The sequence below is a fragment of the Anguilla anguilla genome, chromosome 8 (genome assembly GCF_013347855.1).
Source record: "Anguilla anguilla isolate fAngAng1 chromosome 8, fAngAng1.pri, whole genome shotgun sequence".
NCBI classification, from domain to species: domain Eukaryota; kingdom Metazoa; phylum Chordata; class Actinopteri; order Anguilliformes; family Anguillidae; genus Anguilla; species Anguilla anguilla.
This window is the reverse complement of record NC_049208.1, coordinates 28,335,319-28,348,786: the sequence shown is the minus strand read 5'-3', so window position 1 is coordinate 28,348,786 and position 13,468 is coordinate 28,335,319. Positions and strand designations below refer to the sequence as shown.

Sequence of the window (13,468 nt, the reverse complement as noted above, 5' to 3'; positions counted from 1 at the left end):
TTTTTTAACTTAGATAAGGCATGGCACTGTATTCAAATCAGAAATTGACCAGTATTTGCCAGAAAAATAAACTAAATGTGATTTTTTTGCACAAGCGCACAGCCATCTTTGAACAAGCTAGGTTGTGACATCACTGGTTCGTCTCAGCTGCTGAGATAGCAGAATTTCAACGAGCTCAATGATGAATCGTGAGAAGAAAAAGAATGTACAGAGGTTCCTTTTGCATTGCCCCAGGCTGCTCAAATTAGTTTTACTGAATAAAACTTATTCATTTTCAATTATATATTCTTTATCAAACACACCATACATACATTTTCTGTGGATATTTAGACTAGTTTAAGAGATTGGATGTCTCACTCAAGTTTATAACAGTTGTTTGATGTTCCTTTCAGTGTCACAGCAATGTGAAACACTCTACAAGTGCTTTCATGTTTTTCAGATTTGTGGATTGACACTCATCCTTTTAAGGGAGAGAACCGTCAGTCTGCATGGACTCCCATCATTGGCGGTGAGTTTACAACAAGTTAAGTTCACATTAGCTGAGACTAGGGATGTTGTACCTGTGTACCAGAGGAAAATTAATTAAATTTAGATGATGTTGGGAGGGTCTTCATTGCTTGAAATTGTTCTTTATAATAGACAGTGATTTTTGAAAAAAATCAAAGCTCGATACCCAATGCCACTTTCTAGTCTGTGTGTGGCATAGCCCATTTCTCTGCTCGGTCCAACAATCCACATGTTCAGAGCACATTGCTCTTGTCTTAGAGATGAAATCCATCAAACAGAGCTCAGTTATTGCTTGTATTTTCAGGTTTGTTGTGCGGATCAACCCTGGGAACAGCAGAAAGTGTTCCTTGAAGGTCCACATCATCCATCGGACCATACAGACAGTCCAGAAGAAAGCAGCGCTCCTGAATCCCCACGTGGCATCCTTCATCAGATAATACTTGGTCTTTGATTGGCAAAGCTATTAATGACTCCCCAACAGAACTTACAACAGTAGGCTATTTCAAATTTTTGATGTACAGTAATTTACAGTAATGGTACTGATTGGTAGCAATCCAGCAGTTAACTGTCGATGTAGCGATCCATTAGTGGGGCTGCCTAGCCGCTTTACTATAGGTCAATTCATCTTTAACACAGTGGTTAGCGTGGCCACCTCTCACCTGGGAGAACTGATTTGCCAGATCATTTTGTGCCTTGCCAGATCATCGCTCGCCACAGTGCTGCTCGAAGTAGAATTGAGAAGGTCAGCCTTCGACGGGCAGGGCGGTGCCTCATGACGGACGGCACCCTGTGAGTAGCATGTGAGTGTGACACCCTGGGGATGAGAGGGAGCAGTGCAGCGATCTGCTGGTGGGGCTGCCTAATTGCTCTGCTACAGGTGAGTTCATCTTCAGCATAGTGGTTAGTGTGGCTGACTCTCACCCAGGATACCTGTGTCCAGGTCTTACGGTTCATTGCTTGCTACATAGATTTTGCAGTAGCTTTGTATTTTACAATTAGCAATTACAGTGTTATACTGTGTTTGTATTTACAGCAAAGTAATGGTTACTGTATTTCACACCACAGTATTAACACAGTAAATCAATTTAAAGTAACTTACTGGAAACCAGTTGCCAGGATGTCATCGTAATTTTCATTACTATTTTAGTGTTAAACCATTTTTTCCACACGTGGTCACAATTTCTGCCTACCAAAATCATAAACCTTGCACTTGCACAGTGAAAATCGTACTCCGTGCGTGCTCCAGACCATGGGCCTCATTTACAAAATGCTTGTGGATTTCATACTAAATGTGTAGACTAAGCTCAAAGAAGTACCACAGTTGTGATTGACTATACTCTGCTCGTATAATCATGTTATATGATTTTATGTTGCCTGCATTTCATGAAGGCATATTTTGTTTTACTGTGTGTAACAGAGCAGTGATATAGTTTTAAAATTCAAGCTGGACCTGTGTGACACAACTGTGCAATTTGTGCAATGTTGTGCCATCCTTCAACAGACCCACTAGATCTTCAAAATTATTTAAATAAATATTATAAAGATTGGACACAGTTATACAAGAAAGTATTTATTGATGTATCAATACAATCAGGAACTGTAGATTTAGTATAAACAGACAAAACATTTTCAATCAGAGTGCATTTATACCCAAATTCTATTACATACAGTGCATGTAATAGCCATTCACAAAGGAAAAAATAGCATGATATATAGTACATTACACAAAAAATAGGAAAATAATGTACACAATGGTAATCCTTCACAAGCAACGCTAGTGCTTACTAATTCTAAATGCACTGTACTCATCATTGCAGTAAAATACCAATTATACTTTCCGGACTCCGGTGGTCAGTGTGGATATTCCTGTTAACTTAGAATCACAAATGTATAAATATATCTTCATTAATTTCATGTGCAAATGGGAATGGCCGCTTTCATTTATCTTAATACTATAAAAAAAATTAATATCCCTTAAAAACCGAAGCACATTTTTAACCCATCCTGAAAAGCAAGAACAGATATCAGTTGTCAAGAAAAAAGAATACATTGTATCTGACATCCAGGGTTTATTTTTATTATTATTATATATTTTTTGTACTGTCTCTTACACACTCGCGGCATAGTGTGCAACAATGCGATTATGCAATGCGTTCGGTCTCAACAGAAATACAAACACAAATAAATGGCAACATGAAGATTCTATGTGCCATGTTATATTTAGAAATAGGAGACAAAAAGGTAAAAAGTGTCATACACAACAAGAACAAGCCTTGCATTGTCTAGGAAACTCACAACAATTATAATTTACAAAACTTTGTGTTAATCGTGTATGTTGTTTGTGGGCACGGAGCCAGTGAGAGTGCAATAATCACATAAGAATACTGTCTTTAAGGCATAAGTTATTTTATGAACCAAGCTGGTGTCGAGGTGCTTTCAAGGGCACTTAGGGTTGTTTTTTTATTCATTTTTATTTGTATTTATTTACGTAGTCAATTATCATATATCTAATTATACTGGGATAGTATTTGGAAAATAATCACTAATCATGCTTTAATTAAGAATACAGTACTGTGTGCGAGTATGGCTCAAATTAAAGAAAAAAAAAAACTTATTTGGGCAGACAGCAACTGCTCTCCCTGTAAGAGAAGTACTTGTCACCACCCCAGATTTGGTTTCATACAATCAGGGCATGGCAGATATATTTGCTATAAATGGCACTTTTTGTGCTGTGTTCCTGCATCTAACAAGTAACCAGCAATATAGTGTATTACTTTAATGTTATTTAAATTAACCTTCTTGATTGTAGCAAAATTGCATTTATAATACTAATGTCTGTCCAGCGTAAAATGTAATTTCATTGTCAAAAGAGGATTAGTGATATGTCTGTTGTTTCACTGTGGTTAGACCCCTTTGCTGGAGTATTACAGTACGAGTATCCATCCATGATCTTCTCCAATAAAGTGGTAAATGTCTGGTTAATGAATAGTTAGTACACCTAATCACATACTCCCCCTGGGTTAATTGCAAGTCTGTATATCACATATCACAGTATTTATACTTAGAACATGCATGTTCTGTCAATGAAAGTCTCTTAATAAAATGCACGTTGTGACTTTATGGTAGTGCTGAGCGATTAATGACATTTCTGTGTTTTTTTCGGTGCTTAAATAATTAATCGATTTTCATAGCAAATAATAATTAAGTAATTTTTTAAGTTTTAAGTTTAAAAGGCAGCTACACAACGCAGCTTGCACAGAAAATAAGCAACACAATAACTACAATGATCATAATCCATTGCGCCTAGTATCCATTGAGCTGAACCAAAGAGGTCTATGTAGACCTACTGTGTGACTCCAACCAAAAACGCACACATATTTCATAACAGCACTTCTAACAAACCTGTAGGATTTACTCGATAGAATGTTATATCTTCCTTGAAATTGGTCTAATGATTTTGTCGACATTGCTAGTTAACTTTCTAACGTGGTTCGCGAGGAACACTGAAAACAGTAGGATGGTAATGTTCACCTGCCAAAAACAAATTCTCTTTACTTCCAGAGCCAATAGTGTCGAAAAGGGATGTTACCAAATAAAAAGTGAAATATACACTCCTGAATTTCACATACATTTTTAAAGGCCAAAGTGATGATAATTTATGGAAGTGATTTTCTGTAATATGCAGCCACAGCATTGGAGCCTTTGAAAATAGCCAGGTTTAAAGCAGTTTTGTTATGTTAGTGTTTAACATTTCAAAAAAATTAAAAAAGAAAATATTGAAAAAGAATTTCTCAAGTCATTATTTCATGGTACATTCATTATTAAAAAAAAAAACAAAAAAATTAATTTCTAAAAACCGACTCGAAATTGAATTGAACTCAAAAAACAGGATCGCTCAGGAGGACTTTCACATGAAGGAAAGGTCATGGCACATGTCTGTGATTGTATAAACTGGCCTCCAAACAGAATGCTGAACAGGGTTTGAGAGCACTGTTTTCAAATAGGCATACATTCTACAGCATGATTGTCAAGCCCACTATAATGGAAGACCCAGGTCCTTGGCTCATGGTCAGTTCAAATGTGTATGCATTCCTGCTGTATCCAGGTCTAGCAAAAGCTGAGTTCAAAGAGAGGAACTAGCCTTAGATAGGCAGAGTGCACAGACAGTGGCCACAATTAAACAAGCAGGGATGACAATATGGGGAACTGACATGTATTGTCTCCACATATATCACAACATATCATATATCAAGGTTCAGCCTCATCACACCAACTGGGTTTGTTTGTTTGTTTGTTTATTATTTGCTTGTTTGTTTGTTTTGTGTTGCCGTCTGACTGGAGATAAGACTTCCTGTCCAGCTTTAGAACCATGTCTGAACACGTAACTCTAAAGAATCACATGAAATACTAGAAAGCATATATATCAGCATATCAAAATGTTTTTTGAAGGAGCACAACAATCTCTAGTATGCAATCTGTGTACACACTGTTTCCCATTCAAATTATAATAGACAGGCTAGGCTGCAATAAGCGGGATTTTATACACTGTTTGCATGATTAACGTAAAACCTAAGTTCACTCAACAAAAGCCTTTATGTTGCTAATTTACAATGCTTATATATTAACCTACTTTGTGCCTGAATTTCTGGATGATATCATCATTATTTTTTTGTTTGTTTGTTTATTTTTGCATCATATTGTTTTATAAAGCTTCTGCTATCTTTGTTGCAAAAGTAGGCAAAATGAAAGTTATTTTAACCATCACACTAACTGTTCATTGGTCCTAGCGCAAACACGTTGCAATTAAGCAATAGACCCTCTGAGCCTGACACAGGAGGTGACATGACTTTCTGTAGCAGTCCTATTTTCTGTTACATACACAAACATCATTTGGTTTCCCAAAAGAAAATCTACAATTCCACCTGACACTCCATGCATTAGTACCGTATTCTATATCCTCAATAGACAAGAGATATCCTTCATATCAGTAATGCTTTACTGTGATCCCACTGGGCAACACCTGGGCCAAATCAGTCCAGGCAAGTGGAAAGTTAGGAATTTAGGTAAAAGGAAGTAGTGGGTTTGAATATTAACTTCTGATGGGATTTACTGTGTGATTGCCCCATCGTGGAACAGTTCATCATTAAGCTTGCTGACGCATGGGGTGTGAGGGAGTCTGTGTTTGTATATGTGTGTGTGTGTGTATGTATGTGTGTGCGTGATTATGTCAGGGGAGGTTGTAGATACATAAAAAAACAGTTGTGACCTGGTTATTCATAGACCATTCATAATCTCACAGGTGTCCTTTTCTGCCAATGGATCAAACATCATGTGGATGTTTATGTGAGGATACGGTCACATGGTTCTCTTATTACCCATCATTATTTGTTTTCTTTGTTACACAACTCACAACTGTGGTAAATGGAAAATAGACATTGTTTAATGTTTAATGTTTGAGGATGTGCATCCGTATTCAGGTTATATCTTAATGATTTCACATACATTATTCAGAAAGCAAACATGCACTCCTGTTTTGTGCACCAAAATTGTAACCTACTGATATGCACATCTAAAGAAACTCAAGATTAAACATTATGAAGCCTTAAGATAACAGTATCATTTCTGCTGGAAAAATGTGTTGATATCATTATATATATAATTTGCCCATATGAGCTCTTATCTGTGAATATGCAAAGTTTGATGCAAAAATCTTAATTTTCACTTAAAGATTCTTAAAAATTCTTCAGGCTTCTGATTTGCCAGATTTGTCATACATATGTGTACTGGTAGGGTGTCACAATAATACCAGTCTTCCAAGCAAAGATAGCTAAATAGAAGATATAAGTTGTTCAGGCATACAATATAATGCATCAGATGATTTTGACTGGGCTTCTCCTCCTGAACATGGATTGCTTTTAGACTTCATAAATACCAGTCATGCTTATTAGTACCAAGCTATAAGGTTTAAGTGTCCTGAATTTTTCCACATGACTATTTGTTATTTGTGTCACTGTGTTAATTATTGTATCTTGGTCACGTCACGCTCAGGATGATGTTCAATGTGTGGCCCCCTGGAAAAAAAGAGGATCTAGGCTATGTATTTTTGAAGACCACTGTCAAATGGGTAAGGAAATTGACTTCAAGTAATTACTGTATGTCGTGAAATAAAGCTAATCTTATTGTGCCATCTGCAGGTTTGATATATGTGTATCTGTGATATTGAGTTATCCATGAGGTTGATCACCCATAAACCATAATGGTTTAAATGGTTGTAAAGGTGTCACTTTGACCTTCTAAAACTTTGGAAGCTACTGTTCACAGATGATGACAAAATGGCTTCTCTCACTTTCAGGGCATGACAATAACACCCGCCATCCACCAAATGTGGGTAGAATTTAGCAAAGGCGTTTAACGTGTTCACTCTTAATAGCCACTTTGGCAGGTGACCTTTTGTGCACACTGAGCTCATCACATTTGCCATCGACTTCGCCCCTTGCTCTCGCTTCTTCAGTGGGAGAAGACAAACTCAGCCGAAATCAAACAACAGCTAAACACAACGCTGCATGTTCAAATGTGTGTAGGCTACACCTATGCTCACTGCGGTTTCAAAGTGACATTCCACGCCAGTGGAGAGGGATTCAGATTCTCCTGTTATGATTGGGAAACACAGAAGTGACAATGATTGCAGCACCAAATACAGAAAAGAGCAACGGTTTGGTAAAGGAGCATGAACTTCAACCACAGACAATTGTCACTTGGACAGATGTACATCCATGTGTTCAAAGTCTCTTTAGTTTCCGAGTGAGCACAAGCCCAAATTTAGATGGAATTCTAGAGAGGTGGAAGTCTAGGTTGAGAAATATTTAGACATAAATGGACTAGGTTAGCTTAATTCAGCTCAGGTTTTACCTAGATATAGCCTGGCCATGTCCAAGTCAGCTAGGAAACTTTTACCTTTCAACTAAAGCTAGCCGGGTTTCACCAAACGTCACATAATGCTCATCACCATCCGATATAGCCAGTTCTCTTCATCTGTTGGCAAGTAATAAAGTAATTTTGTGCTTGTTCTATCAACATTATTTTAAATTGTGGATCAATGTACTCATCATTCTTGGAAATGACACTTTGTTAATATTCATGGCAAATATCTGCAATACACAGATGTTGTCAAATAAATGATCTAGAAGTGCATGCTTTGTTGAAGACAGCTTTTAAGATTTTTTGGATAGATTTTTCTACTCAGTCACACACACACACACACACACACACACACACACACACACAGAGTTTACTAAGGTTGGATAGCCGTAATGGTTCCTGTTCAAGTAAAATGTTATGCCTGAACAAATGCATGCAGATACATTATCCAATTACCTAAGCTATAGTTTTTACGTTTTGGGGGAGGTAAGATTTTGGCTGGTGAAAATGCTGAGTGGCTACTGACTTTGAGAAACCACTGGCCACAGTGGCTGGTGAGGCAAAAAGTTCATGTCAAGCTCTGCTCACTTCATTCATTTGATCCAAATACATGAAGCTCACACCTTCAATCCATGAACTGTCCCGTGTTTGTTAATTTATTAATGCTTCACTTGTGTTACTGATCCTTTAATATGTATATTCCTAACAATATAGTGTTATCAGTGACACTTTAGAAACAGGGTCCTAAAACAGATTGATTACATTGTACAGATAATAGTGTAGGCTCTGTTGCTAGTTTTGTGGTCGTAATAGTTGCAAAGCGAGGAAAATGTGTTGAATTCATCAGCATCAAGTACAATACAGTATTCAGAACCATCAACTTCCGGCATTATTACAATGCTGTCAATATAGTTATTGTGGAATCAGGCAATTAGCACCAAATGTAAAGTCTTGGATACCCAGTAAGGATACTCAAACTTTTAAAAGTACTGGTAGGCAAATAATAATAATTATATGTAAAGATATATGGATTTATCTCAGAAGATACACCCCCAATTGTGCTCTGTTTGATCCAGCTGCATTGTTCTCATTTTGAATGTGAAATATTGAGTTAATTAAAGCAAGTAAGGATAATTGTAGAATGGATTTAGAGACAAGCAGTGGCTTGTGATAGGCCAGAAGTCTGTGACTGCAGCCAATTAAATCTCTCAAGCCCAGCATGTGGCTGTGTGGCTTTCTTGGTGTCAAATGTATTGAAGGGTGTGCAGTCATATGGGGTAAATTTAATAGCGATCACTTGCAAAGTAAGGTACTTAATAGTCTGATTCCACAAAACAAAAACATCAATAATGCCAAAACAGCAAAATAATAACAACAATTGTAATAATAATTATAACAACAAAAATAATAATAACAATAATAATATTGACTAAAATTAAAACCAATAATTAAACAAAATCAAAACAAAAATTTGAAAGAGGGAGAGAAATGCTGACACAGTATGAAATATCCTTCTGCTTTTGACTTTTCTTCCTATCTTTCATTCACAAGTCTTTTTGTTGTTACATGTATTTTATGGCTGCTGATGGAGTGGAGGTTTGGTTTGGGTGCATGGGGAGGGGGAGGAAGTGGGGGGGGCGGGGTGTTGGAACGGTGACGTTATGTGGGGCAGAGCAGGAACCCTGAGAAGGAGGAATGAATGTATTCAGTGGAGTAGAGCCCATTTGCTTGGTCAGAGGGCATCTGCACCCACACCTTGTCATTCTCTTTGAGCTCCAGCACTGCACTGCCTGATGCCTGGTCCATGTAGCCCTTCTTGTACTCATCATAGGTGTATGTGGCGGGCACATTGTTCTTGTAGAGTGCCACCCACAGGCTGGTTCCCTTTACGTGCACATGGTAGGCAAAATAGTAGACGCCAGACAGAGGGCTAGTGAAGATGCCAGTGGTGGGATTGTAGGCATTCTGCCCATTGTACAGAGTCCTGTCGAACTTGATCGGCATGCCTGATGGAGGGAAGGGTGTGGTAAGGATGGCGGTGAAAGCTGGAGCCACAGATGCTGAGAGATGTTCCCGCCCAAACTGTGGCTTCCCGTTCTTCCCATTTTGAATGGACTCCCCTCCAATGTTGGATTCCTGCGGCCCAGACACCTGAGTATCACCATTTATGATTGTGCCAGGTGGGCCAGGGGGTCCAGGTGGGCCAGGGGGGCCAGCGATGCCATTAAGCCCTGCTGGACCTGGTTTTCCTGGAGGCCCCTGTGGCCCTGGGACCCCTTGTTCACCATTCCTTCCCACCCCTGGTAGCCCCGGCAGGCCAGGCTCCCCCTTGAGGCCAGGAATGCCCTGCGGCCCCATGGGACCTGAGCCCCCTTGCAGGCCTGGAATTCCAGACTGACCCCGAGGCCCAGGAGCCCCAGTGAAACCTGCTTCTCCTTTTAGCCCTGTTGGACCAAACAGGCCTGGGTTCCCAGGCAGGCCAATATGGCCAGGTTCCCCTTTAGGGCCTGGTTTTCCTGAAGCCCCATTTGGACCAGGAAGACCCCTCTCACCTGGGTTTCCAGGCTTTCCTGGCAGTCCACTTGGACCCTGATCTCCTCTGATCCCTGGAAGACCTGGGTGCCCTTTAGGACCCCCTTCTCCCTTCAGACCAGGCATCCCATGCTTTCCGGGGAGCCCCATGGGGCCCTGAATACCTGGTTGCCCTGGAAGTCCATCCAGACCTGCCTTACCTGGCTGTCCTTCCATTCCTTGTTCCCCCTTTTCCCCAGGACCTCCTGGCAAGCCTGAGGGGCCACGGTCTCCTTTCTGCCCAATAAATCCAGGCTTCCCATAGCCAGGACTCCCTGGGAACCCTGGCATACCCCTCAATCCTGGCTCTCCCTTTGGTCCCAGGGGACCTGGGGCACCAGGCAAACCATCTAATCCAGGTTTTCCGAATCCATTTGGCCCTGGCTGGCCCGGTAGCCCTGGGGCCCCAGGCTCTCCTGATCCACCTTGTAATCCTGGAACCCCTTGATCACCTTTAGGCCCAGCTGGCCCAGGCAGCCCATTCAGACCTGGTTTCCCCACACCTTGTAGGCCTGGAGCACCAGGAAGCCCTCTAAGACCAGGAGCGCCCCTGATACCAGGTGGACCTGGTTTGCCATTGCCATTCTCCCCCTTCAGCCCACGATCGCCAGGTGCTCCTGGGCCTCCTTTCTGTCCTGGCTCCCCTCGGAATCCTGGGGGGCCCCTTCCCCCAGGAAGCCCTGGCTTGCCATTCAGAGACAGGCCAGCTGGGCCTGGGAGCCCAGGTTGCCCTGGTAACCCCCTTAGTCCAGGCTCCCCTCTTTGGCCATTCTCGCCCTTTGGCCCAACCATACCCTTTGGCCCTGGTTTTCCGGGAAGACCAGGTAGACCTGGTTTCCCAATTCCAGAGAATCCTGGAGGCCCCTGGGGACCTGGCTGACCATTGAGTCCTGGTTTTCCAAGCCCTGGTTTTCCTGGGAGGCCCGGGGGACCTGCTGGGCCCCTGGGGCCCGGCTTTCCTTGTGGGCCAGGCTCTCCTTTTACCTCCATCATTGGTGGAACATCTGCAACAGAGAAGCATAGCGTATTACATCATCAATTAACCACAACCTCACCCATTTCAAAATGAAGTTTCTTTTAAAATGAAGTTTCTTTTTTAAGCTCGGCAGGACAATGTTCAGCCTTAGTGGTATGTGAATAATGACAACAATGACATCTGCTTAGGAGCTCAACATACAGTATGCAGGCTGCCAAAGCTAAGTTCTATCTTCTGAGTTGCCTGTCACCACAGGAACCTAGCCCAGTAGATGTGCAGTACAAATGCTTATAAAGAACTGGGTGCAATCCACTTCTGGACAGATCCAGGTTTTTTCATTGTGTTCAAAGTCCTTGTCCTTTCAAGAAAGAATAGAAGCAATTGCTATACTTAAACTATACTTCTAAACAATTGAATACATTTTCAAATAATTTTTGAATGGGAAACCAGCGTACCTTCCCTTTTACCACACCCTACATCAGCTTGCACTATCAGCGCCCAGACACGCTTATCAGAAGAAACTGGCACTGTGTTTTGGGCAGGGACCTTTACTTATTCATCAAAATAATTATCCCTAATTTACAAAGGGTTCTTGCACCACGGTGTGAACTGCTACTTGAAATTATGGAGCGCAAACTGGAGAACACTGGTTTCCTTTTATGGGGAGCAATATAATTGACAATGTTTCAAATGGTTTAATAATTGGAGCCTGTATGCCAGTCTGTAAAAACATCTGTTGCTCTGGGCTTTGACCACATATTTAATCTAATTATATGACTAACACAATGCAGCTGGAACACATATAACATACCACTGAAAAGAAGATCACAGGTTTCAATCTTTTATTTCCCAGAAAATATGCTTCAAATCAGAAGGGCAAATTTTGTTTACAACTCTAACATGTCAGAGATATTTCTTCAGTGAAGCAGTGTTTGAAAATTAAAATTATTTTAAACATGTCTGGACATGTAATTTGTATGTCAGTGTGGAGTCCAGGACAGGATTTGTTTCTAAACCACAAGGTAAAGTATGCTTGGAATGTGATAATCCTGCACGTGTGCATTCATTGCACAAGTGCAATGTTCCTCAGTCATGCAGGCATATGTCAGGAATTCAGCTCTGGCTATGTTGAGGTTTGTGTAGCATTCCAGTGGAGCAGAGATTCATTCAGGTGGATTAACCTGGACCTCATCTGTCGTGTTTGAAATATATGCTATCTATATAGTCAATTTGAATGGCAAATTAATATATTAGCGAAAAATGACCATTTTGTTCAATGTTATAAGACCATTTGTGTTCTATGGTTAAAAAGAGGTTAAATATCCACTGTTCACTTTATTTGCAAGGAGTTTAATATGATGTTGCTAGAACGCTGCCACATAACCAGTTTTGACCCAAGCTATCTGAAATGTATTGCTTTCTGAAGATAGCAAAAACTGTGGATATGAATAGGCTATACAAATGGAATAGCTTTCACAACCTTTACTCAGATGATTAAGTAAAATTAGTAGAATCAACACTGATTCAGTTTCACTGTTCTGAATTGCAGTATGCACTTCATGGATATACTGTACAAGGTGCATGACATCTTCAGCCAAAACTGGGCTGATTTAACACATTGCCCTTTTTCTGAGAGGGAAATGGAATATTATTTTGTGGTTGTTGATGGATGTAACAAAAGTTCAGAAACAAATGCATGACTTAATGTAACATATAAATGCAGAGAGGATAAGTTGTTTGGAGGCAAATATCTTCTGGGTGTTTCATGCAAGGGTATTGATTGGATCTTGTGATCAAACCTCACTCCAGTTAATCCAGGCTACTATTACCACGTCACATTACTAGGATTAGGATTCTCACCCTGTTCTTCAGTTTATCCCCCTGATAAACAATAACAAATGTCTGGCTGCAAGGCTTAAATATGCCCCTGGACATGTCGTATGGCAGAAGTTCTATCCACTGAAAAAACCTAATTGCAGTGATGTGCCATATGTTTAATAGGAAATACAAGTGTTCACGGCAGTAAGACAATTCAAGTATTTACTCATCTGATCTCAGATTGAGATTGCAAGGCTAGGTCAAAGTGAAACTGGAAAAGTAGAACCCTATGAACAACAAAATTACTGTTAGCTTTGTATGGCTAGGGTTAAATGATGTGATCGATGTCTTTGAGATGCCCTAACAAATGTCACATCAGATAAAAAAATATAATAATACATTTAGCAAACAACAATCCCATAACAAGATGAAATTTCCAAAGGAATTTTGTGAGGGATGATTAATCGATGAATTAATTTATGAAACCATGCATTAACATTGTGGGGACAGACAAGAGGAGAAGAACACCATTACCAAGCCATTGATGGCAACAGCAGACAGCATTTGTTGTTGAAGTTTAAAATTATTTAACTTTTCACCGTTATATTTGACAGAATTTTAAACTAGATGTAACACGACACAACCCAACAACACAACATGGACATGGAAAATGAGAAA

The 13,468-nt window shown here is 40.2% G+C and overlaps 1 protein-coding gene across 4 annotated transcripts in view; it reads right to left on the bottom strand.

Annotated features, from left to right (window-relative positions):
• Positions 1 to 2,064: 2,064 nt before the first annotated feature.
• Positions 2,065 to 13,468, bottom strand: part of col8a2 (collagen, type VIII, alpha 2) — a 58,144-nt gene continuing 46,740 nt past the window's right edge. For 3 of the 4 annotated variants that reach the window (XM_035431181.1, XM_035431182.1, XM_035431185.1), the window contains one exon: positions 9,085 to 11,000. In XM_035431181.1, coding sequence (XP_035287072.1) covers positions 9,085 to 11,000 — 1,916 coding nt within the window. Of the gene's footprint in view, positions 11,001 to 13,468 lie in introns of all 4 variants that reach the window. The other variant, XM_035431184.1, reaches the window with a different exon arrangement.